Source organism: Nematostella vectensis, chromosome 6 (genome assembly GCF_932526225.1).
Source record: "Nematostella vectensis chromosome 6, jaNemVect1.1, whole genome shotgun sequence".
NCBI classification, from domain to species: domain Eukaryota; kingdom Metazoa; phylum Cnidaria; class Anthozoa; order Actiniaria; family Edwardsiidae; genus Nematostella; species Nematostella vectensis.
In genome coordinates, this window is record NC_064039.1 from 12,249,059 (window position 1) to 12,275,061 (window position 26,003).

At 40.4% G+C, this 26,003-nt stretch overlaps 4 protein-coding genes and 1 long non-coding RNA gene across 7 annotated transcripts; 3 read left to right on the forward strand and 2 right to left on the reverse strand.

Moving 5' to 3' along the window:
• Positions 1-200: 200 nt before the first annotated feature.
• LOC5520925 lies at positions 201-5,413 on the forward strand. The gene is made up of 11 exons (XM_032366030.2): positions 201-512; positions 1,006-1,208; positions 1,492-1,553; positions 1,621-1,743; positions 2,025-2,168; positions 2,337-2,552; positions 2,793-3,019; positions 3,265-3,602; positions 4,024-4,140; positions 4,477-4,627; positions 4,946-5,413. The coding sequence occupies exons 1-11, from the start codon at positions 465-467 to the stop codon at positions 5,039-5,041; spliced, it is 1,725 nt and encodes a 574-aa protein (XP_032221921.2). The 5' UTR covers positions 201-464; the 3' UTR covers positions 5,042-5,413.
• Positions 985-2,159, reverse strand: LOC125568084. Its single transcript, XR_007312068.1, has 2 exons — positions 2,029-2,159; positions 985-1,806 (listed from the first exon to the last, which is right to left on the reverse strand). It is a non-coding gene; the product is annotated as an uncharacterized LOC125568084 (long non-coding RNA).
• Positions 5,185-11,064, reverse strand: LOC5520926 (protein crossbronx homolog). The gene is made up of 9 exons (XM_001640793.3): positions 10,549-11,064; positions 10,404-10,468; positions 9,122-9,200; positions 8,842-8,910; positions 8,658-8,714; positions 8,207-8,284; positions 8,028-8,119; positions 7,363-7,442; positions 5,185-5,446 (listed from the first exon to the last, which is right to left on the reverse strand). The coding sequence occupies exons 1-9, from the start codon at positions 10,896-10,898 to the stop codon at positions 5,408-5,410; spliced, it is 909 nt and encodes a 302-aa protein (XP_001640843.3). The 5' UTR covers positions 10,899-11,064; the 3' UTR covers positions 5,185-5,407.
• A 78-nt stretch (positions 11,065-11,142) lies between these two features.
• On the forward strand, positions 11,143-19,568 carry LOC5520927 (rho GTPase-activating protein 19). Of its 3 annotated transcripts, XM_032366034.2 has the most exons (12): positions 11,143-11,287; positions 11,996-12,131; positions 13,238-13,318; positions 13,710-13,919; positions 14,096-14,295; positions 14,985-15,068; positions 15,513-15,605; positions 16,253-16,312; positions 16,538-16,696; positions 17,691-17,762; positions 18,024-18,518; positions 19,014-19,568. In XM_032366034.2, the coding sequence occupies exons 2-12, from the start codon at positions 11,996-11,998 to the stop codon at positions 19,032-19,034; spliced, it is 1,611 nt and encodes a 536-aa protein (XP_032221925.2). In that variant the 5' UTR covers positions 11,143-11,287; the 3' UTR covers positions 19,035-19,568. The 3 variants fall into 3 exon arrangements, with proteins under 3 accessions (XP_032221925.2, XP_032221924.2, XP_001640732.3); XM_032366033.2 differs by lacking the exon at positions 11,143-11,287 and having other exon boundaries at positions 11,785-12,131; XM_001640682.3 differs by lacking the exons at positions 11,143-11,287; positions 14,985-15,068 and having other exon boundaries at positions 11,789-12,131.
• Positions 19,569-21,650: 2,082 nt separating this feature from the next.
• On the forward strand, positions 21,651-25,105 carry LOC5521029 (melatonin receptor type 1A). The gene is made up of 5 exons (XM_001640683.3): positions 21,651-21,879; positions 22,705-22,919; positions 23,327-23,795; positions 24,150-24,221; positions 24,759-25,105. Exons 1-5 carry the CDS (start codon positions 21,651-21,653, stop codon positions 25,103-25,105), a joined length of 1,332 nt encoding a protein of 443 aa, XP_001640733.3.
• Positions 25,106-26,003: the final 898 nt, after the last annotated feature.

Here is a 26,003-nt window from a genome sequence, read left to right on the forward strand (position 1 = left end):
TATTAATAAAAAAATATAAATAATTTGGTATTAAGTGCCCATGAAGACAGATGAGTGAGTGAGTTCTGGTTGTTCGCAACAAAACATCATTTTTTTACACCGTGAATACTTGAACACAGGGAGCACAAGCTCACAGTTAGTTATTTTTAAGAGAAATTCTTAATGAAAACACACGGAACTCAACGAGCGATTAGAAGTGATCATTTTAATTACACCTCTGTGAAGTTTCGTAAAATTCGGTCCCCCCTTCCTCACTCTACATATTGTGTTCCCGCGGGAATCCCTCGGGTTTTAATAAACGGCTCGCTCGATGTTTCGCCAGAACATCACATCAGCTCCAGTGCAATGGCGTCAGAAATTCGAAATTCAAATCTCTTCTGCGTTTTGATTGTCTTGTTTTCCAAAAACAAGCTAAATAATCATTGGGTTCCTTTATTTCTTTGGAAAACCCATTTTTGTGAGCGATGGTGGAGCAAGAAACACCTAAAAAGCAGAGCGGTAATCATGTTCAGGTAAACGGGTTGTTGATGAAAATGATAATTTAGTTGTTTTTGTGTTGTACGCTTTATTCTTGTTTGCTTTGTGTCATTTTTGCATCAACTTTCAAATGTCTTTGAAAAGCAAGGGAAATCCTTTATTGGAAATGCACTTTATTTTCATGGGATCTTAGGAATAGCTGTAAGTCTGGTACAACTTGCTGAAAAATGTGGAACAATTAAGCATTTTCCAGCGCGAGGGAGCACACGAGCAATCGGTTTTCTGCGCTCTCCTTTTATGCTCGTGCGATATTGTAAGGGAACAACTCAATAAGGAAAATGTCAGGTTAGTTAATAAAACTGGGATTTTAAAAATATATATTCTAGCTTTTTGCTTATAAGTAACTTATTTCGCCAAGCAGGAAATAATTTACGACTTTTCGATTTTGAACATGTCTAAAAAACCGTTGAAAATTTGACAACACGCCGTAAAAAAGAAATAAGTTTTCAATCGTTTTTATTTTCGTAGGATGAAGCTGGTAAATCTTGTCTTTACGTGAAAACTGAAGATAGCAGTCTTCCCCAGTCTGCAGTAGAAAGTCTCTTGAGCATTGGACTGTCAATCATCGAGTGCGCTGATTCCAGCACAGCTAAAAAATTGTGTGAGAAAAAGGCTTATGGCTTGATTATCTTGGAGCAATGCGAAGACAAGGACTTTTTTAAACATATCAAGTAAGAAGCAAATACCGCTAAGATTTCCCATAAGTCTCCTTTACCTAGCTTTCCATCTATGCCAGGCATGTGTCCAGAGGGACAAGTGTGTACATTTGGATAAAAAAAGTTTCTAGGTGGATCTCTAGTGACCTATTTCCAAAGCTAAGGATGCAGATTTGCTAAATTGATCCATGGTCAGTGAATTACTACTGGACCCCACCCTGCATTTTTCTCTAAACACGCCCCTGTATGCATCTCTTGTCTGTCTAGGTATCAGCTAATGTTGTTTTGATTTACACAGAGCAACTGGATCGCTTAATGAGCAGACACCAATTGTACTCTTATTCTCAGATTCACTCTCGGGTAAGGTTTTATCGAGAATTAAAGGTTGTGTCATACTGCAATATAATTAATGCTATTCTTTTTTCAGACACTGTGAAGGAGCTTGTAAAGGACCAGTTCATTGATGATGTAATACTTAAGTGCAGCACATTTGACACAGACTTGACCAAAGCAATAATGCGGCTAATCAGTGAGCCCCTCCACTTTGCAGGTGAGTTAATGAGCCAACAGGACAAAAAGGTGTTTGGGGTATCCTGGGTGCCTTGTTACCACCCTATTTGGATAAGGAATACAGTGTTCATTAAAGAGGAACTTATTTTGTGATTAAATATGCTGGACATGCCCAGCTTACAGCCGGTAAATTTTAAGAGCCATAATGATTACGATAGCTATATAACAAAAAAATCTTAATGAAGAATTACATTATTAATGAGGTTGCTGTTGCTGACAATGAAAAATAACACTTCTGTCACCACTTCAATACAATGGTAGTTACCCCAAAGGCCAAGAAAAAGGATGATGCTATGAAAACTGAAGGGAGCTCACAGAAGCGTCAGAAACTGGACAAGACTCCTCTATCAGCATGCAAGCGGTCCCTGGAAATGCCAGAAAATGACAACAAAGCTGCTGAAAAAGGTAGACGTTTTACAGGTTAAGGAATGGATACAGTAGCTTGCTTGTTCTTGTAACAGAGAGTTTTACCAACCATAATTCAGCCAGCTATTAGCTCCTTTTGAAATGCACAAATTAGCCAGAAACTAGTGCTTTCAGAAAGTCCTGCTCAGTCATGTGGTTGATTTGCAGCCCCTACCCAACAAGACTGGCAGTCAACAGCCGCACCTATACAGCCCATGATGATGCCATTTCCCTCTGAGTGTGCATCCACCTACACCAACATTGATGTGTGCCCGTCCTCAGCAGTATACTCACTTGCACCGCAACAGTATGTTCCTGGACAAGTAACCTTTGCCAATGGACAGCCATGGATTTCTGGACAGCAACAGTATCAGTATTTTACAGGTACAGTATGCAAGTTGGTAGCTATATACTCCCCTTGCCCTCACCCCAAAATGTGCACTAGATACTGCATTTAGAGAATGGAGGTGAAAGAAAAGGTTTGACCACAATTAGAAAGCATGGCAAATGATCCCTAAAGTTGTCAAAGTCTAGGATTTCAGATCTCTACCTAAGATTGTCTTGAATTTTTTTCCTTAGTAGACTAACCCAGGTAACTGAAAACAGCCTTTTCACTTTTTTTAGATTTCCTTCCTGAGTACAATCCTCCACCACCACAAAGCAACAGCATGGGGATGCTGACAGCTGCCATGGAGATGTCACTTGCTGTGGAAAAGATCCCAAACAGTAACGCTACCTGTAGCCTTGAAGGGAGCCCTAGTTCTCAGGGTGTGTCAGGCATCATCCCTCTGCATGATGGACGTGGGTGTGCTGGTCTGGGGGAAGTCAGCGAACTACCAGCTGTAAGCCAGGTAACAATATCTTATTTTTTAAAATGTAGCTTGTAAAAGATGACGTGTGCAAGCTCGTGCACACACACAAGGAAAATGTGCCATGCAATTATGTCATTTGATAAAAACTGCCAAACTGGGACAGAAAAGTCTGTATATTTGTGGTGTTGTTAGATAATTATTTGACCTTTTCTCTTCTCGAACAGATAAGCAAACAGTGATTACTGATCAATATTTCTGGGTTTGTGTGTGCTTTTTAATGACAGACATCCGATTCTAACAATGAGACAACTGAGGGGGATAAAACCAACTCACATCCCAACAACCAAGAGACAATGTTGCCAAATTTTGAGACCCTCAAACCACTGCAGTCAAACCTACAAGTCACAGAGACAAGCTCACAGGGTTTCCAGGCAGAGGGCATGATTCCTAAAATGATCATGAATGGTGCGAGGCAGTTACTGGATACTGCACTTCAGGGCAGTGACTACAGCCAACGACTGATACCACTGGACCCTCAAGTCACTGCAGTTATTGCAAGCAGTCTAACACCATTTGTTTTTGGAAGAGATTTAGGGGAAAAGGAAAAGACAACAACCCCAAGGTAAGTCAGCTGTTGGACATTCTTTCAAGTGAAGGATACGTATACTGTGCTAATTTTCAGGAGGGATAACTTTCACAAGTTTGTTTAAAAAAAGCTAAGGGATACTGTCTATAAAACATATGACAGTTACAGTAATCTCTGTCTTTGTTAATTGGTTGACAACTAGATGTGCAAAATTTCATTTACAAATGATGTGAGATCTGTGAAACACATATCAATACAATATAATTTCATGTTCTCTATTTTTCTTTTCTGGCTAATAATCTTGTAGTTGTCCATTGGTTAATGGAAAATTCTCTGTTTAGCTTGAGTGAGGAGACATTCGAGTTTTGTATGAGTTCGAGCATCTAAGCATTGTAGAATTGAACAGATCGAACGATAGCTAGAGATGGTAATTAGCTTTACACTTTTCATCCAACAGATCCACCAAGCGGAAAAGGGATTCAATAAACTCCGCTGTCAATCATTCAACTTCAAAGACACCGAGTACTCCTGCTGAGAGGAAGGAGGCACACCTGGAGAAAGAGCGCAAAAGAAGGTACAGTAAAACGATCTTTCTTGAGCAATTATACATCGGGTTGGTAAGCACCCAAAGGTAACCGAGTTTGCAAGTCGTGTTCCATAATTATAGAAACAGGGAAGCCCATGCACACATCCAAACAAACATTTTCCCATAGTACCATCCAACATACCCATGTCATTTGACCACCAGACCAGCAAAGTATACCCTGCAACATACCTTCCACATAGTTTGCAAACAGCAATAATTTTCTGGGTCCAGAAACACAGATTTTGCTATCGCAAGGCTTACACTCAATGGAATTTCAAAACATTCTGCCAGTCACAGTATTTCCCGTTTTCTCGTTCTCATCAGGGAGAGGATTGCGCGAAGCTGGTTTTTACTAAGGTCAATGATCCCATCGTGTAGCGACACGGCAGACAAGGCGACCGTCTTTGAGATGACAGTGGCTTACATACACCACTGTTGGAAACATCATTCTGATCTCATCAAGAAGATAAACAAGGTCAGGGTGTCACTCGAAATTAATAGTGGATAGATACAAGTTTAAGTTCAGTGTGGCTGACATTTCCGCGACTCTCGAAATGTCGTGAGGATGAAGTGACGCAAGAATTTTATGTACACAGAGAATGCAGGAAAAGTTGTTGGAAAGAACGTATTATTTCCCTGAAAATAATATTGGAAACAAATAGGTTACATTTTAGAAAATTGCACCCCTTCAGTCAGGAAACTCTCGAAATTTAGTAGAGTAGTTCTTAGTTTTGGTCAGAAGAAAATATACTTTCTGAATGTCTGATACCGGTTTGTCCACCTTGTCTGACAGGATTTCCAGCAGCTGTGCAATGTCACTACGCCCCCAGAAGATATGGATACAATAGAGGAGATGGTGAAAGCAGTGCTTCGGAGGGAGAAAGCGTAATTACAAATGCACTCTCTCCTTGTGAGGTAGATTTGCTACAGTTGGCTCATATCTATGTTACGCTCAACCCTAAAATCACCTTCTTTAGGATGAAAGATCTACCCTATAATCTCTAAGATCATGCTTAAAAAGACACCAAAGAAGAAATAAAATAAAACTTTATTCAATAGAACTGCCATTGGGTATTGTTATCTTGCTTTATGTACATATTTACAAATGTATTATATTGTATGACCGTCTTTATAATCTATAATTGCAAAGTATAACTTTGCCAATTGTAAAAATAAGTATTATATTTATCATAAATACATTATTGCAAACATGTGCGTCAAACGCAATGTTTTTTATCTTAAATAAATATTTTTTTCAATATGTTGAGTGACTTCGTGATGGTCTTGGTATTTCCTGGGAAAAAATAATACACAGTCTTCACTTTTAAATACGAATGGTTGCTGAATTTTGAGGTAATTTTATCATATGCGCACTGCTATTTGTTTTCTCGTAATTCTAAATCATAATTTACACCCACTGGTCTTTGATATGTCATTATTCTAATTGTTTACGCGTGTTTTATTACGCGCACTGCTCTGTTTTCTCAAACTTCTGACTGTTCACGCGCATCTTATTATCTACGCGCACTGCTCTTTGTTTTCTCATTATTCTGATTGTTCACGCGCTTTTGATTATCTACGCGCACTGCTCTTTGTTTTCTCATTGTTCTGATTGTTCACGCGCTTTTGATTATCTACGCGCAATGCTCCTTGTTTTCATAATTCCGATTGTTTACGCCCATCTTATTATCTACGCGCACTGCTCTTTGTTCTCTCATTGTTCTGATTGTTCACGCGCGTCTCATTTACGCGCAATGCTCTTTATTTTCATAATTCTGGTTGTTCACGCGCGTCTCATTATCTACGCGCACTGCTCTTTAAGCCCCATCTACACTAACAATTTTTAGTTGACAATTTTTATTTGCTAGTGTAGATGGAGCAAAGTTGGCAATTTTTATGTGGCAACTATAGTTGCTCAAAAGCTAGCAGGTTTGCTTTTTCTCGGCAATTTTAAATTGTCACTCATGAAAAATTGCTAGTGTAGATGCCAACAAATATAGTTGTCAACTAAAAATTGTCAACTAAAAGTTGTTAGTGTAGATGGGGCTTTATTTCTCATAATTCTGATTGTTCACGCGCGTTTCATTATGTGCGCGCACTGCTCTTTGTTTTCTCATAATTCTGATTTTTTAAGCGTCTCATTGTTTACGCGCACTGCTCTTTGTTTCTCATAATAGATTGTTTACGAGCGTCTCATTATCTACGCGATTTGCTCTTTGTTTTCTCATACTTCCGATTTTTCACGCGCATCGTATTATCTAGCGCACTGCTCTTTGTTTTCTCATAATTCTGATTGCTCACGCGCGTCTTTCTATCTACGCCCCCTGCTCGTTGTTTTGTCATAATTCTGATTGCTAACGCGCGTCTTTTTATCGAAGCACACTGCTTTTTTTCCTCATAATTCTGATTGTTCACGCGCGTCTTTCTAACTACGCGCACTGCTCTTTGTTTTGTCATAGTTCTGATTGCTAACGCGCGTTTTTTTATCGACGCACACTGCTTTTTTCACCTCATAGTTCTGATTGTTCACGCGCGTCTTTTTATCGTCGCACACTGCTTTTTTTCTCATAATTCTGATTGATCTACGCGGAATGTTCTTAATTGTACCATAAATCTGATTGTTCACGAACGTTTTATTAGGGACCTTAAGCAACGACGACGGCAGAAAACATGGGATTTGATTCAGAATTCAATAGCCAGCACCTGAAAATGCATTCTGTCTAATACATTTCAGCCGTTTTCCATAAAAACACGACGGGAAAACTCCAACTTTCACGGTCAATTGAGGACGCGGACGTTTGCCGTGTAAACTCCTCTAACCACGTTCGCTACTGTAGAAATAATGTCCTTTTATTTATATATATCTCTGACTATAATGTATTGTTTATTCCATTGTAATTAAATTATAATTGATCGCCAAGCGCGAACACATCTTTTTCGATCTCGTTGTCCTAGCCGTCGCCGTCGTTCTCGCTTAAGGTCCCTATTATCTACGCGCACTGCTCTTTGTTTTCTCATAATTCTAACTGCTCACGCGTGTTTTATTATCTACGCGCACTGCTCTTTGTTTTCTCATAATTCTGATTATTCACGCGTGTTTTATTAACTACGCGCACTACTTTTTGTTTTCTCATAATTCTGATTGTTCACGCGTGTTTTATTATCTACGCTGCGCAGGTATTTGAGAATATTATACATGCTGGCACTCACCCCTTTAATCATTTGCTGCTTTGCCTCGTGGAATTCTGCCTTTGTCATATTCTTTACTCTGAGAATATTTCCATCTTCCACTAAGAAATTAGAAGTTTGTATAAGATTCGGGCAACCGTAAGAGAGGGATATCACAAGGTGAAAGCAAGTAAGTAGTAACGACGGAAAAACATGACTTGACGCGTCAAATAAGCCCATTTCACATCTAATAAGGTGGAAATTACACAAAATATCATTGAAAATTAACCTTTTGTCCCTGAGCCCATACATAGCACAAGTAAAATATATATTAAAAAGCCAAAATCGGGGTATGTGCTTTGGCCTTGCATTATTTATGATTTAAAAATTATTCTGGAATACACGAAACTAATGCCCATTTCAAGAAAACGAGTCTTCTTTACCTATCTCGAATTGCCCATTTTCCAGGTTTTTCTGTCATGTCCTACATAGTATTAATGTCTTGAGTACAAACAAGATGAGCGCATATACAGGACCATAGAGAGTGACAAAATATCTTCTCAATACACATGTTTCAAGGCATGGCCATTTTAATTTGAGGAAGAATGGCTTTCATTGAGGATAATAAGGGCTAGTGTGATCTAGAGATGTCTCTAGAGATTTCTCCATCTTACGTGTATCTCACACATATGACATATCAAACTTGCCTGAGCTTTCAGTCTCTTCATCAAATATTTTTTGTGATTCCAGAGCACAGTTCCTTGCCTTTTCCTTGAATTCTTCCAAACTGCTGTGCACCCTGTTCAAAAGGAGAAATGAATACTTTACGGTTAAATTTGAGAATCAACTATCCTGGGTAGCATTGAATCGGGATTGTCTTACTTACACATTTACTGCATCTTGATTGACCCCGCCCCATGTATCTGTGCTATAAAAACAACTCTTCATATACTTGAGAATCTGCCTGCAACGAAAACAACAAAACGAGGTATTACAATTAACAGTACATTACATAAATGCTTGAGTTAGGAATTGCTTGAGGTCCAGGATCTGGGGGAAAACCAAAATTTTGATGATAAATAATCCCCCACTTTTTTTAAATGTTAAAAAAACATGGAAATCAACTTCATAAGCTTCTATATTTTTCCACATTTACCACATCACCTATTTTCATGAAAAAAATCTGAGAAACATGCTGTGGGTGCTGATGTTTGCATCATTTTTACAATTCCTTTTGTATTATTTCATTCTGTATTGCATACATTGTCCAGACTAACAGTCAATGGCTCTGTAATTATGCTGCAAATGCAAAAAAAGAAAGCTTTTATTTTCCTTACCAGATGCAATGTTTTCCTCTATGCCAATTTGGGAATGCAACTTCTAGATTGAAAACACTGGAAACACATAATAAAGTATTGGTCATTCAACACAACATATCAAGAAAAAGCAAAAAAAAAAAAAAGCAGAAAAAAAAGAAGATAGAAAAAGCAATACTAATAAGAAATTTCATCTTCTACTTACCCATTCTCGTGAATCTGTGGGTGGAACACATTTGAAGTGAACTTAACCAGGGGCCGACTATCTGGAAAACTACAAAGGAATACAGCAGGGAAAGCAAAGGTTCAGTTTAAAAGCTTATCATATCCCCCCAGTGGTGCTGAGCTACTGTATAAACATTACAGGGGGTAGGACAGTCTCACCCCCCCCCCCCCCCAAAAAAAAAAAAAAATCAAAGATTTCAACTCCCAAAATATACAATAAAACTCAAACATACAATGTCACCCCATCCAACAAGACTTACTCATCTTGTAGGAAAATAAAAAATCTAAAAATGCCATCTCTGTATGGTCCAGCCCTCAAAAAGATGATGCCATGCCAAACTGTGGAAAATAAAAAAGATGTTATATATTCACTGCACTGTAAGCAAAAAATACTGTACATAATGTTAACTAGAAAGTAATAACATTGAAATATTGGCACACATGCTGTAGCAGGTAGATCCCTCCATAAGATTTTGTTGCTACCCATCCAGCTCCACCCGACCCCACCATGTTCCTAAAATCATCCCACTACATCCTCCACCCCACCCTGACTAGTACATTCCTAAGGTTGGGATAATGAGAAAATACCTTTTTTTCCTGGCTGTTATGACAACAATCTCAAATGTCATATTTTAGGTGGTGAGTAGGTGGGGGAGGGTCCACCTCATTATCTTATGGAAAAAATCAGTCCACAGTCTACCCACCCATTGCTTTGGCCCTGTTGGTTAAAGCCTGGCTTCCATAAAGTCGTTACAGTTGTAAGGGACGTAACAGTCATCTAGGGTTTGCCCCCTGAGGTGAAGACTCGGGTACGACCAATACGGCCCTAAAGTTTGTTGGTTTCCATTTGGTCATATCGGTCGTATCAGTCTACGGTAGCTTGAGTGAATGTTATATTTTGTCACCGCTTCTTTGGGGGGTCTTCCAAATTTTTTTTTCCAGTTTTTTTTTGCCTTTTCTTTGAAAACTTGTTATATAGGCACTTGTATCGTCAAACTTCTTCGAAACTCAGCAAGCTTGTTTTACGTTGCTGCAAAGGCCCTTGCCTTGTCGTACCAGTTGCATGAAAGTGTTTCAAAAATTAAGTCGTATCACACCTTTTTCTGGTCATGTTGGTCGTAGAGATAGAACTGGTTCTATCTCTGACGACCGTGTGGCGACCCATCGCTCCGATCACCTCTGTTGCAAGGGTTGTCACATTGAGTATTTCCATTAAGTTTTAAAGGATGCAAGGATTTTTTGGCGCACAACTGTTATGACCCTTACGACTGTTACGACCATATGGAAACCAGGCTTAAAATGGCTGAAGGTCTGCTAAATTTAAATAAAATTCTGCTCAATTAGAAGAAAATTAAGTATTACTGCATGGAAGAGCCAGAGGGGAAATGATCGAATAAACCAAGAACAAAAAACATCATAGAGCATTTGTTCTTATTATTTTCATGTCATTGTTTAACCTCTCCTCGATGCATTGCAAGAGTTTATGAATTTATGCATTTCATCAAAAAAGGAAAAGTGAAATTAATTTTGAGACAGCCCTACCTTGAAGAGATTTAAGAGAAGGGATAACATACACTCCTGACTGAGGGTTCCTGTACACTGCTTTGCTAAATAAAAAAATAAAAAAAACACATGAGTGATACAAATTAAAACAATATTTGTATATCGTATTAAAGGGCACACTCACTACTCTGCAAGAATAAACTGCTCCCTGAAAAGAGTTCGGAAATCAGCAGGCTCTTGGGCGATTTTAGGATTGCTTGAATTCTCATCTTCTTTGTTTGAGGCCATTTTCTCTGTGTCGCTGGTTGACTTGGCCAATCTTGCACGACCAGGGTGTTGTGGCAGTACGAGTCTCCTAGCTGATTTGAGTCGTTCGCTGAATGTAGGACTTCCTGTACTACTTGGACGGGATCCATTCGACTCGAAACTCCTCTCAAGCGAGGAAGTCATTCTTGTGGTTTTGGTTTCCTGCTCGCTTAGAGTAAATGAGCTCTCGAACTCTGTCTTGGTAGCAGTAGAATTCATCGAAGGCATTTTTTCTTGGGGTAAAATATTTGATAGTCAACACACCACAGTGCCGCCGAAGTAATAGTTTTGTATCGGAATTTGATCCTTCTAGGTAGGGTCAGGTTTCGCTATGACGAAACATCCGAGTGCAAAGCTCAATCAGAGGTGATGACAATCAAAAGAGTACAATGATCGCTAGAACTCTAAAAACTAGAGGAATTCGTGTAACAATGAGCTATCTGATGAAGTTCCCAAGCGGAGATGGAGTCCACACAATCGATACAAGAACGCATGGAAAAATACCCAAACAGATAAACAATCGAGTACTGATAGCACGGAGGAATGACGCGCCAGCCACGTTAAAAGTCAAAGCACAAGAGGCATATTAATAATATATATGTGCTAGTCGGATACCAGTAAGTGGTTAATTCGCGCCATTTCCACGATGATTCCTCTCATGATATGGGAGGTCTTGAAAAATCATATAACAATAATTCAGGTGTTACCTTGGCGTTCAGGAGCTCCTCTGCTTTCAATGAAAAGCAAAGCTGCTTACTAGATGGACTCCTGAATTGCACTGCAAAATTAGGAGATAAACATTGAACATTTTACAATAACATGCAAAACAAACACATTCCGCCGCCATATTGGAATGGACTTAACAAAAATACTAAGGGGGGAGGGCTTGAGTTCACATGTGTAAATTCCGTTTTACAGATTCAATCGAATAATTTAATGTATTATTTACTTTTTCTAAACCAATTCTCCCCTTAGATATTTATTGGAATTAAATTCAAAAGTGGTTAGCATTTTTAAAGATGAATCCTTGTTTGCGTGATTCACCCCTCCCCTCCCTAAACATATACATTTTTGCCGTGACAGCTAACCTTTGTGTTGATTGGTCAGACGTAAAGTCGTTATTTTGATTGGGTGTTCGTCGCTTCCGCGGGGACATTTGAGATGTGAAACCGACAAAAGATCATGAATTCGACTTGAACCTAAACAAAATACTGAATAATTGGTGAAAGATTCGCCAAACAAAACACAGAATGAGTAAAAACGATGCAAGGGACCCCTATGGATCCATCTGCCTTAGTCGATTGACTCGTATTTTGGATTTAAAGATGCTGGAAGATTTGCAAGAATTGGAAAATAGCGGTAATGTGGCTAAGAACCTCGAGCTGGAGCGTCACTTCAAACCTCATCGGAGCTTTTTGGAAAAATCTACAGAGAAATTCAACAAGATTATTCACCGAAAACGTAAGTAATGATGTTTGTTTGCAAATCCTGTTGGCTTAATCGTTAGAAGCTTTGAATCGACTTAATTTTTCCGCACATCCTTTTGTGAGGAAAGTTTGTCGGTGTTGTAATAATGTCTGTTTACATTACTTAAGGTTAAATTGCCTCTGGTGAGGCATTTTTTTGTCGTTAAAAAAACAATGGCAGTTGACTGTCAATAAACGTAATATTTGCATTACTTCTGTATAAATTAGTGTACAATACCGGTAGCTGATTATATATTCCATGTGCTTATTTTTGTTTATACTTGAGTAGGTATAAGAGCTATATACATCTCAAATAACACCTCAAATAACGTTGTCAGTGCAAATGGCAAATGGCGATTGTCAAATAGAAGTTCTCCTATCAAAAAATACCATGGAACTTGTCAAATTTCTATCTAATTTAGGAACATGTGGATAATTTCTGTGATTATATTACTTATCATCTTTATTCTTGCAAATAATTATACCTATAAGCAGTGATTGTTCTTAGAACTGCCATTTGCCGATTGCCATTCGCCATTTGCACTGACAATGTTTATTGAAAAAGGTGTATATTGGCTCGTTGACAATATCTTGCATGGATTACATCAGAAATTAATAGGGAGTCCCTGTTTTGCTTAATTCTTGTTTCGTGTTATTAATAAAATGAACATTATCTTGAAATCATTAGTGAAATCTCCATCAATATCATTTTACTGTCACCAGGATTTTAAGAAATTGAGTTCTTTATTTAAGCATTTTAGGAATCAGCTTATAAGTTCAGGCCGGAAGCTGCAACCGCCAATTGACTGGAAGGTCTGCTCTAATTAAGGAAAATTAAGTACCACTACGACTTTCGACAAGCTACCTAAAAGAAAATTGTCCACTTTATGGGTGAACAACAAACAACCCCCCCCCCCCCCCCCCCAACCCCCTGCGCAAAATTCTGGCTACAGGCCTGAACTTACGTTGTTACTAGACTCACAATGTAGGCTTTATTTTAGTGTGCGGAGGGGGGGGGGGGGGTATCCAAATCCCCAACCTCACCCTTTGGCTGTCAGGCCAGCACAGTAGTGTACTTATCCTCAGTACTGTCTATTACAGACCATCACCACATCTTTGGTCACCCTCTTACTAATGAGTCTGTTGAAAGAATCCTACCACTCATTCACTATCTCAAGACATGTAAGTAAAATATAAAAAAAGAGTAGGTCTGCCAAAGTGTGCAAAGTTTTCATAACTAATAAATGCTTAAACTGTTGACTGAGAATTGAGCAATGAATTGAGAACTAAATACTTAAGTGTTCACCAACCTATGTATAATGCAAATACTTCACTGGTAGGGACCACTCTTAGTTTGGTTCTGCTCTTGGAAATGTACATCACAATACATTTTTACGGCCATGCTTGACTTTCCCATTGTAATATCTGACAGTTTATCAAGGGCGGATGTGCTTCACGGAATTTTCAGTACCCTCTTTTGCATGCATTAAAATAACTGCAATCTTCAACTCACAATATCAACTGCAACTTCAACATGCAATATCAATCTACTTCTTGGCTTTTTGACTTTAAGGTGTAGACAAAGAGGGACTGTTTCGAATATCTGGCAACAAGAAGAGGCAAGAGGAACTCAAGGAACTGATTGATAGAGGTGACACTCCAAAGCTAGGATGTGGCAAGTTTACTGCGCATGATGTTGCATCCGTCCTGAAGCAATTCTTAGGAGAGCTCCCAGAGCCCCTGCTGACACAGGCCCCATACCGCGCCTACCTACAAGTTACAGGTACTTGGAAACGCCTCCTAGATTCACAAATAAACCTGATCATAGATTGTATTTTTGCTTTTGGTTCCAAAGATTTGTATTATCTGTGTTCAAGTTTATTTTTAACTTTGTCTTACTATAGTTTTTCAAAATCATGCTCAGATCACTCTACCAACATCATTTTCTGATAATAACAGAGATTTCAAATGATCAAGGAAATGCTAAGCATGTGGAAGCACTTCAGCTTTTGTTTCTGATGATTCCGCCTGAAAATCGATCATTATTGCACAACCTCCTGGAGCTGCTAAAGCTTGTTCTGGAAAACCCCAACAATAAGATGACGGCATACAACCTGGCAGTAGTGTTCTGTCCAAATGTACTGTACTGCAACAAACAGGTAACAAGAAGGTGTGAGTGAGACTGCAGTCAGTACAGGGGTTAAAGGGGCAGTGTCATGGTAAGAGCTTTGCAATGCGATGGCTCTCCGCCCTGGACAAAATGAATTTTAGGCCAATTCAGGCCTGAATTCAATAAAGGCCAATAATATTGACCTATGAGCCTTTGGTACATGTGGGAGACTTAAATTCAAAGAAAATGACCACAAACTGTCACTAAACATAGTTTTCAATAAAATATTGCATATTATTTGAACAAGGCATTGACAGGGTAAAATTCAACTACAATAAACACTGACTCCAGACATGTGCTGTACCATGAAGCTGCCCCATTAAAGCCAACTGGGAAAACATACATGAGACAATGAGTTTCAATATTTCCTATGGTTTGGAAAACTCAGGATTTTAGAAAACATGTTAGGAGATTTGCTGTCAAAATACTTTATTCAAATACGCTACAGTATGTATGTTACACTATAGAATAATTGGGTTTGTATCAACTGTGATATAGAGTCTTTTAAAGTATAAATACTGTACAGTACTTCTAACTTTGTTGAAGCCCTAAACAAAGAAATCTTTAGTGTATTTATTTTTACTATAACATACTTTGACAACTTCTTGCTCACCAACTAACTGTTGACTTGTCTGTTTCTCCGCTAACCCCTAACACTTGATGTTTTCATTCCTCAAGTCCTCATTCCGTATGTCCTTGAGAATTCCATTCCGTCGTGTCAAGTCATGGTGCCTTATTCGTTCCCAGCAGGCTTTGGAACAGGTGCAGTAACCATGGTTACAGCTGCTGACCTGCATTACGCTTTGCCTCTAATGCTATGGTGTAATATTTACTGGCCTAATACACCGTAACAGTAACTCAAACTAATGCTACGGATATCTGCTGGTCTAACGTAAAACTTTCTCATTTTCTATGGTGACAACCACTGGCCTTTTGTTAACACTTTGTCTAATGCTATGGTGTACCCTCAGTACAGGGGTGGGGCACTGGGGGCAGGTTTCCCCCCCCCCCCCCCCAGTATTGTCAAAAATCATAAGGAAATGACGAGATGGGGCGTGGCTTTGCCCCCCAATATTTTCTTAAGCTTTCTGTATTGTGCCCCCCCCAATCAAGCCGTTGCGAGGTGTCTTGCAACGGCTCTGCAGTACGACTCCTTGCATTAAAATAGGGAGCTTATTCCTGCTTTTGTTGATTTTTCCTCCACAGAGGGGGTCTTGTATCAGTAGCTTCCCACAAGAACTAGATGCACTGAATGAATCTGTCGCCTTCATGATCACATTTGCCAAACAACTCTTTCAGGTATACTACAGAAACAACCGGTGACTTGCGCTTAGAAATGTCCTGACTTTGTGAATGGGAAGCTCACGCCACAATAAACTCTGAAATGGCAGCGCTCTTCGCGACAGAGACCCAGTGACTAAAAATTCAGTCTTTCAATGAAAATGGACTCTTTCATAAAAAAAAAAAAACATAAAAAAATAAAAAAAAAACTTTCTGGTTGATAAGTTTCTTTTTGTTTGTTATTTTGCTGCCAAAAGCCCAAGAGTGCGTGCCATATTGCCACTACTCACGTGACTTCGTATATCTCGCCTTTTTATTACAATTCAAAGAAGTTATGCTTATGTACGTTACCAAGTGGCAGCCGCCAGGGGCTCAGAGCATGCTTCCAAGTGGTAGGGCTGATGAGAAAGAATGTACCACTAAACTGAGGGGGCTGAATATAAGAAATATATGACAATTTCTTGAAGAGCGGTGGAGCTTCAGCCCTTCTGGCCCCACTCTCTCCACGGTGCCTGGCTGCTGCAGGGGGGGGGGGGGGGATATACTTTAATATCAAATTTTAATAGTATTTTTCAAATTATTATTAAAACTTCTTATACAAGGGGATAGAAACATAATTAATATGTCAACCTATTTTACTAAAGTTTTCCGGATTTTTCCTGCAGATTCCAGATGAACTGAAAAAGGAATTAAAGCTGATCGAGAAAAATATTAGCATAGGCAAGGTAAGTAAGCATGTAGAATGTTTGGTATTCTTACTTTTCGCGGAGGATTGGGTCGAGTAGATAAGCGAACAGCATGGTGGGGGACGCTTATCAGATCGACCCAATCCCCCGCGCAGCGTAAGAATACGAATTGAGTCATAACATTCAAGGAAAGCAGTGAGTCTCTTGCCCTCAGAGTCTTTTTTTCGATTTGTTAAACTGGGCTACCTGTATTTATGATTACAGGAAGACGAGGTTCCCATGGCGCATGCGTATTGTCATCAGCTGGATAATCGAGAACACAGGGAGACCACGCAGCAGGCGACAACTGAAGCGTTAGTGGAGTTGTATAATCACGTGAAGGATATGCCCGATGGACCAATGAAGCAGAAGTTTATGGAGAAGGTAGGCTCGCATCTATAGGGATAAACAGGAAAGACAACAGCGGAGAGGCAGTGCGCGTACATATCGACAAGACGCGCGTGAACAGTCAGAATCAGACAAAACATAGAGCAGTGCGCGTAGATAATAAAACACGCGTGAACAATTAGAATTGCGAAAAATAAAAAAGTAGTGGGCGTAGATAATAATACGCGCGTGAACAATCAGAATTATGAGAAAACAAAGAGCAGTGCACGTAGATAATAAGACGCGCGTGAACAATCAGAATATGAGAAAATATAGAGCAGTGCGCGTAGATATTAAGACGTGCGTGAATAATCAGAATTATGAGAAAACAAAAAGCAGTGCGTGAAGATAATAAGACGTGCGTGAATAATCAGAATTATGAGAATACAGAGATCAGTGCCCGTAGATAATAAACGCGCGTGAACGATCAAAATCATGACAAAACAAAGAGCATTGCGCGTAGATAATAAGACGTGCGTGAACAATCAAAATTATGAGAATACAAAGAGCAGGGCGCGTAGATATTAAGACGTGCGTGAACAATCAGAATTATGAGAAAACAAAGAGCAGTGCACGTAGATAATAAAACGCGCGTGAACAATCAGAATTATGAGAAAATAAAGAGCATTGCGCGTAGATAATAAGACGTGCGTGAACAATCAGAATTATAAGAAAACAAAGAGCATTGCGCGTAGATAATAAGACGCGCGTGAACAATCAGAATTATGAGAAAACAAAGAGCATTGCGCGTAGATAATAAATTGCGTGTGAACAATCAGAATTATGAGAAAACAAAGAGCATTGCGCGTAGGTAATAAAACGCGTGTGAACAATCAGAATTATGAGAAAACAAAGAGCAGTGCACGTAGATAATAAAACGCGCGTGAACAATCAGAATTGCGACAAAACAAATAGCGGCATAGGCAGACGTGCATACGCGCATGCGTGTGTCTGTGCTTTTTATTAACTGTATTTTTTTGTTCTTTTTTAGTTCGAAAAGACACACCCAGGGACGCCTCCCTTCATGCCGAGGAGTCGCGCGCGAACTAAACCGGTAGATCAGGTGAGACAGTCATGAGATTATCGCGTCTGGCCTCAACTGTTACAGGATTTAATTAATGATAACACTAATATAGCAACTCCACGCTAAACAGAGACGCACCTAGCATAAATTGCAAATCAGGGCCGTAGCAGGGGATGGGGCACTCGGGGCAAGTCCCCCCCCCTCCCCAATGTTTTCAAAAAGTATAAGGAAACGACCAGAAAGGGCGTGACCATGCCCCGCAATTTATTCTCTTGTTTTTTTCTTTCTTTTTTTTTATAGGCCATGAAGCCAAGCCTTCTCACATACTCGACGCCAATCAAGTCCACGTGTACCCCTGGCAGCCTTGCAAGGCCACCCCTATCACCAATCAACGCCAACAATACAATGGACCAAACGAGCCACCACAAAAACGTCACCTTTAGATCCCCAGATGTGCCTGCCCACCGACCCTCCCACAGTAGATCTGTAGCTGCCAAGGCAAGCTATACTCCTTCGGGTGTTATGTCGCCTTTTAAGTCCCCTCACAGATCCGGGGGAAAGGTGTTCCCGCGACATAAGCGCACTCTGTCGGCTGGAAATTCGAGTATGTCACCATTCAGGCGAAGCCGTACGCGTACTGCGCATGCCCCTAGCGTGCCAGCGCTGACTATTCAGACGCCGTCAGGCCGTATGGTGTGTAGCCCAGACCCCTACAACCAGCCTGGAGCCAAAATTCGCAAGCTGTATGGGTCCCCGGCGGCCAAGAAGCGCTTGTCTAGTCGCGATTACCAACGGGTGAGTACGGTCCCTGCACTTTTTTCGCTTTACGATAGCTATAGTGTGAAGAAGATGATTTATGGAAGAGTAAGAAGAACTTCCACGCATGCGCAAAAGTCACTCGAACGTAAGTGGAGCAGGAGGCTCCGCCCATGCCCCTTGCGTCTCATTCGCGCTGATCGCTGCACACGCCGCAAGCATTCACTATCATTCCTATTGGAAAAAGGTTTTTAAAGGATCAATCACAAAGGCCGCAAACCCTAGTTACAGATACCAAGTACCCCCTCCCCTAGAGGGCAGCCTCTTGACGATACCTTAAAGGTGCCCAAGCAGGATTTCAGCGCGCGCTACCACAATTTTCTTTTAGCGCGTGGAAATAGAACCTGTGCGCCGTCCCTCCGCCGTCGTAAATCTTAAGTCGCTTTTATATCAGAGCACGACTTGACTCACGTAAAATAGTCTTTCATTTTGAAACCGCTAGTGACAGATTTTTTTTGCTTTTGTTGCTGTCAGGTTGAGGAGACGTTTGTGTGACGTCTGGGTCACGCTACCAGTTGTCACACAATGGAAGTCACGCAATCATGGCAATCGCATGTACTACGGTCATCCGTTACGCGGGGCACGTTCATCCGAACGCGAAGATAGGCTCGTGAAAGGAGGTGCAACTTCTGCATATTTTGTACCCTAAACTGGGGTCATACAGTGTCAACCTTTCGCTAGCCCACTAAAATGCAACTGAAGGACTGTTAGGCCGACGCTGCGCTAGCAAAGGACAAGGAGAAGGAAGGACGCACTAGCTTACGCGTGTCTGCTTGTGTCTTCTCGCGATGATTTACTCATGCGTAAAAGCTCTCACATCTCCAGTTTCTTCGCTAGTACAGATGAGCCTTTAGCGGTATCGTCTCTTGACTAAAACGAGGATGTATTTGCCTTTTTATAGTCTTCTATCTGTTTACAATCAATGGAGAATGCTTGCTCGTTTAGTAGTGCAGTAGCTTTTATTTGTAAAAAGAGATGTAAATCAGTGTAAATAGCAAGAAGTGGTTTAAATATTTTTGATAACAATAATTTTTGTTCCTTGTTTGCTGAGCTGACTGGAGCTTATAAAGACAGCTGCCCCCGTGCCAGCCCTACTTACTAATCAGGACACACGGTGAAACCAGCCCCCACCCCTCTCACTTGCTTCCTATTACTTTTTTTTGTACACCGCTAATATCCCTCATGCCACACATCACAAACCTGCATCAGCTTTTCCCACGACAGACTGGATTCCCTTTCAATAAAACAAAGATACTGCGCTAAACTTCTTTTGTTGTACTTTAATACCTTCCCAAAAGAAATATGTAATCTTAATATCATGAGGAACACAAAAGGGTTTGTTTATTGTCGGATTTGAATTATTAGCGGCTCTTTTCACCGGATGTGATATGATTGATGTCTTTTATGTCGGATTTCTTATGATGCAAAGCAAAGTAAGCGAGAAAATATGACGCTCATAGAAGAGAGCAGCGCACAAGAAACTTTGAGAAAAGGTTAGAGAAGTCTGCTGTTGTATCTGCAATATTGACCTACTACCAAACAATCAAGCTGTTAACCAGAATATGCTGAGGAGGTATAAAAAGGTAGGCAAAGAAATGATGCACAAAGATTTGGTGAATCTTCGACCGATTTTAGGCGGCCGAGGCGAGTGCCCACGCCTAAGCAATGGATGAAAACTACAATCATTTCATCCTTTGAATTTTGGACATTACAGTTATGAAGATGCCCGATAATAAATGAAACGCGGACGTATTGATAGATTGGACAATTTTTGAAAGCATAGATAATTAACCCCGGAACTTTCATCAAAATATTTTTTATGCTTTCAATGGACATTCTTACAATACGAAGATTTCGCTCTTTCTTTCAATCATTTTTTCCAGACTCGATTTGCACATAGGATACTAGCATTCTAATATTTTCTTATCTTCTTTTTAAATTCCTCTTTTTTGTCGTAGTATTTATAAATAATATTATTCGTGTAGAAGAAAATATCTACTCCTTCAACCATTCTGGGTATATAGCCATCAAACAGATAAATATAACGCATTGATACAAAAACAAACAATTCGAACGACTTGAATAGTTTACTATTGGAGGATAGTTTATTTAATCTGTGATGAGAGCTTGAAGCTACAGCAGACATCCCAAAAACAACTGCCAGTAGCCACTTTGGAAAACACACAAACGTCTTACGCATGTTCCCGTAGGGAGTTATGATTTGAAAGGGTTTTTCAATTCTTTCTTTGAGGATTTATTTAAGAATAGCATATTTATTTATTTTTTTGACAATTTTGTAGCCTTGCTTGTTTTATTTGTTTTTTGCTAATTATAAACTCTTCTTTTGAACTCTTCGGTCAAATAAAACGACGGACCAGTATCTAAAATAATTCCAGCCTCATCAGGATAAAATTAAGAACAGGAAGGGTAACTCTGTTTGCATCAATATGCAATGACAAATCTTTTTTTCTTTTTATCACCTGTCTTCGCAATAAAAGTATCTAAATTGGTGCAGACAGGGCAATCTTTCTTCTACAATTGCGTCCAAGACAAGAGCACTCGCTAATTTTACAGAAGGCGAGAGTAATGAGGGAACGTCCTTCTACTTGCATTGATATTAAAGGCACCCCACAGGATCCTAGTAGCTTGGACCATTTCTATGATAGAATGTAATGCATTAAGGAAGGGAATAGCGAGAAAGAGAACGAAAGAAATATTTGTAATAATGAAAAGAAATATTTGTACAATAGTTTATTCATCTGAAGAATCATAACGTGGCCCAGCTGTGCAAGCATTCGTCACATTACACGAAAAAAAATTATGACGTTCTTTCAATATCACGGGATGCCCTTTTTAGGTTTAATTAACTTTTTGAAGTTTGGTCTACTCCATAGGAGTAGGATTTATTTAACAGTTTCTATATTTCACACGAGCAAAATAAACCTGCCACAAAGGACGTGGTAGTATACCAAAGTCGAGGAATCTACGGCAAGGATAATTTCTATTTTTTACGCATACTGGGGATAGGGGGTTGGGTAGCAACGCTCAACGCATTTTATACGACTCCATCAGCGAATGGCAATTTTAAATGGCATTTCTTTATGCGCGAGAATGATTTTAGGGTCGATAAGCGGTGTGCCGCCCGCTCCACAAAGACAGCCGCCATTTATCGGTACACGCATCGAGGTGTATGTGATCTTCCCCTCAGTGCAAGTGATCTCTGAAATGGCCTCCTTGGAGGAGTACCCGACTCTGATGGCACAGCTTATGAACAGAGACAAGGCGTCTATCGTCATCGAGTCCATGCTACTCGTCATTCTTATTCTGCTGGCACTACTTGGTAATAATACGCTCTTTTTTTTATAAGAACGTCTAATTCTCAGTTGCGGCTGGGCCGTTCTTTTTGGGGGGGACATTTTAAGGCGTGGACAGGCACGAGACCAGACTCGTACCCAGTCGTTATTTGCTGTTGCGCGGACATCCACAGGGATCCTGAAGGGGCTGACCGAGCGGGCCCCGTTCCCCTGTTTTCTGATATTTGGCTTAAAATAACAAAAAATAAAACTAAGGAAGAACATTAAATCCAGCCCCCCTTTCTTGGAGCCCTGCTCCGGCCCCCCTTTTGCACTTAAAACAGACTATAGAGACCCCAGACAAATAATCCGTTGTGATGTTTTAATACCTGTTTAAAGTTTTAGGAGTGAACCTTACTCAAAGTGGCGCTAATGACTACAAAACTCCGAATCCCATACAAAAATCGCCAAAAAGTCTTAAAAATCTAACCTCGATTTCCATCACGGTGTTAAGAAGAAAAATTCAACCTTTAATATATTTAGAATAATAAATGTTTCTATTTACATATTCCGTTGTGATAGTTTGACTTTTCCAAATACTTTTTAAGAAACTGAAGGGAGACTAGACCCAATTTGACCCATTTTGGCCCGTTTTTTTGTATTTTCGCTACGCTTGAATTCAAATTTGGCGCTCGAAAACCGTGTCGGCACCATGCCGCCGCGCCGGTAACAAAATTAACACCTCGAATGTGCACTCATTCTTGGCTATGCTCCTGGATGCGCCCCTGCACTTCTTTACATATGGACACTCTATTTTAAGGAGACTCTCTTTTAAGCGATGTGAACCACTAAAGGTATCTCTATTTTTCTAGGAAACTCTCTGGTGTGCTATGTCTTGGCCAGGAACACTCGCCTGAAGACCACGCCCAACATGCTGGTGGCCAACTTGGCGGTGTCCGATATTCTGATGGCCGGAATTTGCATGCCGCTCTCACTAGGGGTCTCCCTCACGGGAACGTGGCATTATGGAGCCGTCGTGTGTGATGCCCAGGGTTTTCTCATATTCTCCTTTGGAATAGTGTCTGTGGTATGTTTTTTTCTGATCATCGTCATTGTAATAAACCTAATCATCAGCATCATTATCTTAATTAAATAGACGTTCATAGATTTATACTCAATACTAATATATTACCTTTCGCAAGAGATGATATAAATATATTGCCTATGCTAAGGACCGATTTACACATGATCGCACACGATTGTAATCGATCGCAGACAATTCGTGTATGATTACATGGAAACTTACCCTGCGAACGGTTGCGATCATATAGAAACCAACAACAAGAAAGGCTGCAACTAAATAGCATAGCAAAGAATTTGAAATGACTTGCAATGTATTGTCTTTAAGGAAAATCCCAGCAAATCATTCCCCAATAGATCTCTATGTGACTACGTGCGTAGTCTATTGTAATGGGAACTTTGTGTGTATTGCAGTGGACCATGTGTCTGATCGCCGTCAACCGCTACATAGCCATCAGCCATCCCTTTCTCTACACCAAGACCTTCACGGCATCGCGCATGCGCATTACCATCATCTTCCTATGGCTCCTACCATGGCTCGCCACGATCCCACCCTTTGTGGGGTGGGGACATTACGCGTTCCAGCCGGGCAAAGTCCTTTGCATGTACCCGTTCAATGTTGACCTCACATATACGTTTCTTGTTCAGTGTCTCTTCATCGCTATCCCCATGAACCTGATCTTGTATAGCTATAGCAAATGTTACTTTGCGATGAGGGCGAACAACCGAAGAGTGGCGGGCATGATGACAAGTGGGGACCAGGCCGACGCGAGGAGGAAAGCACAGGAAGCCCGTGCCACGCGTACTATGATGGTTGCGACCGCTGGTTTTATTATGTGCTGGCTCCCTGTCTCGATCATCGATTTTGTCGACGCTTTTACAGGTTTGTCATTTGGGTAAAATTCTGGTTTTGGGGATGAAACAGCTTAACTAGATGACAATACGAGAATATACTTTAATATATGTTTAATTATACTACAAGTCACATTAACAGTTCAATTATACTACAAGTCACTTCCTAGCGCGGGTCAATCAATTTGTTCTGCTCTCTACTTTTGTGACTATTCAAGGATATTTGGGTGTTCGGAAGCCATCTAAGTGCTGAAAAATGATTGACAGCAACTCTTACAAACTCGACACAACTTTTGATACGCTTTTTTTTTTCGTAAGTAAAATGGTAGGACGGACTAAAAACCTTGTAGTTTTTTTTTCCTGTATGCTTGCATGATACTCAAAGGTTCTTTGCCAACAAGCAAGGAGGACGGCGACGGCCAAGACAACGAGATCGAAAAAGATGTGTTTGCGCTTGGTGATCAATAATTGCCATGGAATTAGCAAAACATTATAGTCAGAGATAGATAAAAATAAACTAAGGACATTATTTCTACAGTAGCGAACGTGGTTAGAGGAGTTTACACGGCAAACGTCCGCGTCCTTAATTGACCGTGAAAGTTTGATTTTTCACGTCGTGGTTTTATGGAAAACGGCTGAAATGTATCAGACAGAACGCATTTTCACGGCTGCTATTGAATTCTGAATCAAATCTCACTGTTTTCTGCCGTCGTCGTCCACGTTGCCTGCGTCGTTGCTTAATTAAAGTCCCTACCGGTATTGTGTACGCAAGGCTTGGTATTTCTGATCATTCATATGTCATGAGCAATTCAAGCACAGCGCCCACAATGAAAATTCCTGCATAGACATTTTGAAGGAAAGCAAGGCAACTATAGAAAAAAAAAGTAAAACGGACAAAAGCTTTCTTCAGTTAAAAAAATATCGTGCATTAAAGCATCACTCACCTATCCCCACTTCAAATATCTAATGGTCCATCGCTTGCGTTATATTTCAGGAGGGAGTCTCCCGCGTCAGGTATACATGTTAAATGCGTATCTTATCTACATCTCGAGTACCATCAACCCATTCGTGTATTGGTTAATTAACGCGGATTTCAGGCGAGCTTTCAACCAAGTATTACCATGTCTCAAGTTCATACGGCGAGACACCAGCGAAGTCTCTCCTTCAGTTGTTGGACCTGAGGGAGGCTCAGGAACCAACACGAACATAACTATCACTAAATTGAACGGTACGAAAGCCGACGGCGGCGAGAGTATATCGATCGCACAACAAGCACGGAACAACCCCGAGGAAGCCTCGGAAAAAAACACGAATATCAGCGGTAATTCAAGCAGGATATAATAACCGATGGGAACGATAGTATATCGATCGCAGAAAAAGCAAGGGACCAATGCGAGGGAGTTTCCGGAAACAACACGAGTATTACACAAAATCAAACGAAGCAGGTTATAAGAGCTGAGCGAGGGGAACGAAAGTATATTGATCGTACGAGAAGTGTAGGACTATGAACAGAGCTTTAAAGTCAAACTCCATGTACGAGGTACTCATGAATTCTTCGACTGTTACCATCGCTCCGAGGGACTATCGAGCATCTACATATTCAACTTGCATCAAGATAATGCATCTGACGAAGTGCGGTGTTGCTTGCATGCTCGCCGAAGTCCATTCGGCGTAGCCAGGATTTTTAACAGGAGGGGGCCCAAAAGGGACTTTCAAGGCATTTTCTCCTGTGTTTTAGATAATGTCTCATACATTTACTTTTTTGTCTGCTAGAAGGGGGGACCCGGGCCCCCTTGGCCACCCCCCTGGCTACGCCCCTGAACAAAGAACGGTCGGGAGACAATGATTTAACCAAAGTGGCTGCCCACTTGAAGTGTTCTCGGTGCTCAACAGATTTACGTCCAAGGGGGGAGGGGGATGTGGAAGTTATGTTTATCATAACACCAAAAAAGGTTTGGTATAAGTTTAAGTACCAATTAAATTTCCCGCTTTAATTCTTGAATTCCCGCTGTTTACTTGATACATTCTACCTGCAAAACACAATAGAAAACCAGCGAGCGTGGTAAAGTCATTTTCGTCCTCCAGCAAAACAACCGGTAAAATAATTCATGTGTGGAAAAATTTGTTTTCTTTTTGCTCCATAATTTGATAGAAAAGAAAAATGCTATTGTCTTACTATATAAGCTACAGTTGTAGTTTCGACAGGTCTCGATAACGCTTGTACGAATAAAATTAAAGC

Coding starts and splice junctions, on each gene's coding strand:
- LOC5520927 (XM_032366033.2), top strand. CDS start 11,921: ATGAGTAAAAACGATGCAAGGGACCCCTATGGATCCATCTGCCTTAGT. Junction 13,920..14,095: donor CGCCTACCTACAAGTTACAG/GTACTTGGAAAC, acceptor TGATAATAACAG/AGATTTCAAATGATCAAGGA. Junction 18,519..19,013: donor CTAGTCGCGATTACCAACGG/GTGAGTACGGTC, acceptor TGTTGCTGTCAG/GTTGAGGAGACGTTTGTGTG.
- LOC5520925 (XM_032366030.2), top strand. CDS start 465: ATGGTGGAGCAAGAAACACCTAAAAAGCAGAGCGGTAATCATGTTCAG. Junction 2,553..2,792: donor ACAGTATCAGTATTTTACAG/GTACAGTATGCA, acceptor CACTTTTTTTAG/ATTTCCTTCCTGAGTACAAT. Junction 4,141..4,476: donor GAGAAAGAGCGCAAAAGAAG/GTACAGTAAAAC, acceptor CGTTCTCATCAG/GGAGAGGATTGCGCGAAGCT.
- LOC5520926 (XM_001640793.3), bottom strand. CDS start 10,898: ATGCCTTCGATGAATTCTACTGCTACCAAGACAGAGTTCGAGAGCTCA. Junction 8,715..8,841: donor CCACAGATTCACGAGAATGG/GTAAGTAGAAGA, acceptor ATGTGTTTCCAG/TGTTTTCAATCTAGAAGTTG. Junction 8,120..8,206: donor AATCAAGATGCAGTAAATGT/GTAAGTAAGACA, acceptor CCTTTTGAACAG/GGTGCACAGCAGTTTGGAAG.
- LOC5521029 (XM_001640683.3), top strand. CDS start 21,651: ATGATTTTAGGGTCGATAAGCGGTGTGCCGCCCGCTCCACAAAGACAG. Junction 22,920..23,326: donor CCTTTGGAATAGTGTCTGTG/GTATGTTTTTTT, acceptor TGTGTATTGCAG/TGGACCATGTGTCTGATCGC. Junction 23,796..24,149: donor TTTTGTCGACGCTTTTACAG/GTTTGTCATTTG, acceptor TGATACTCAAAG/GTTCTTTGCCAACAAGCAAG.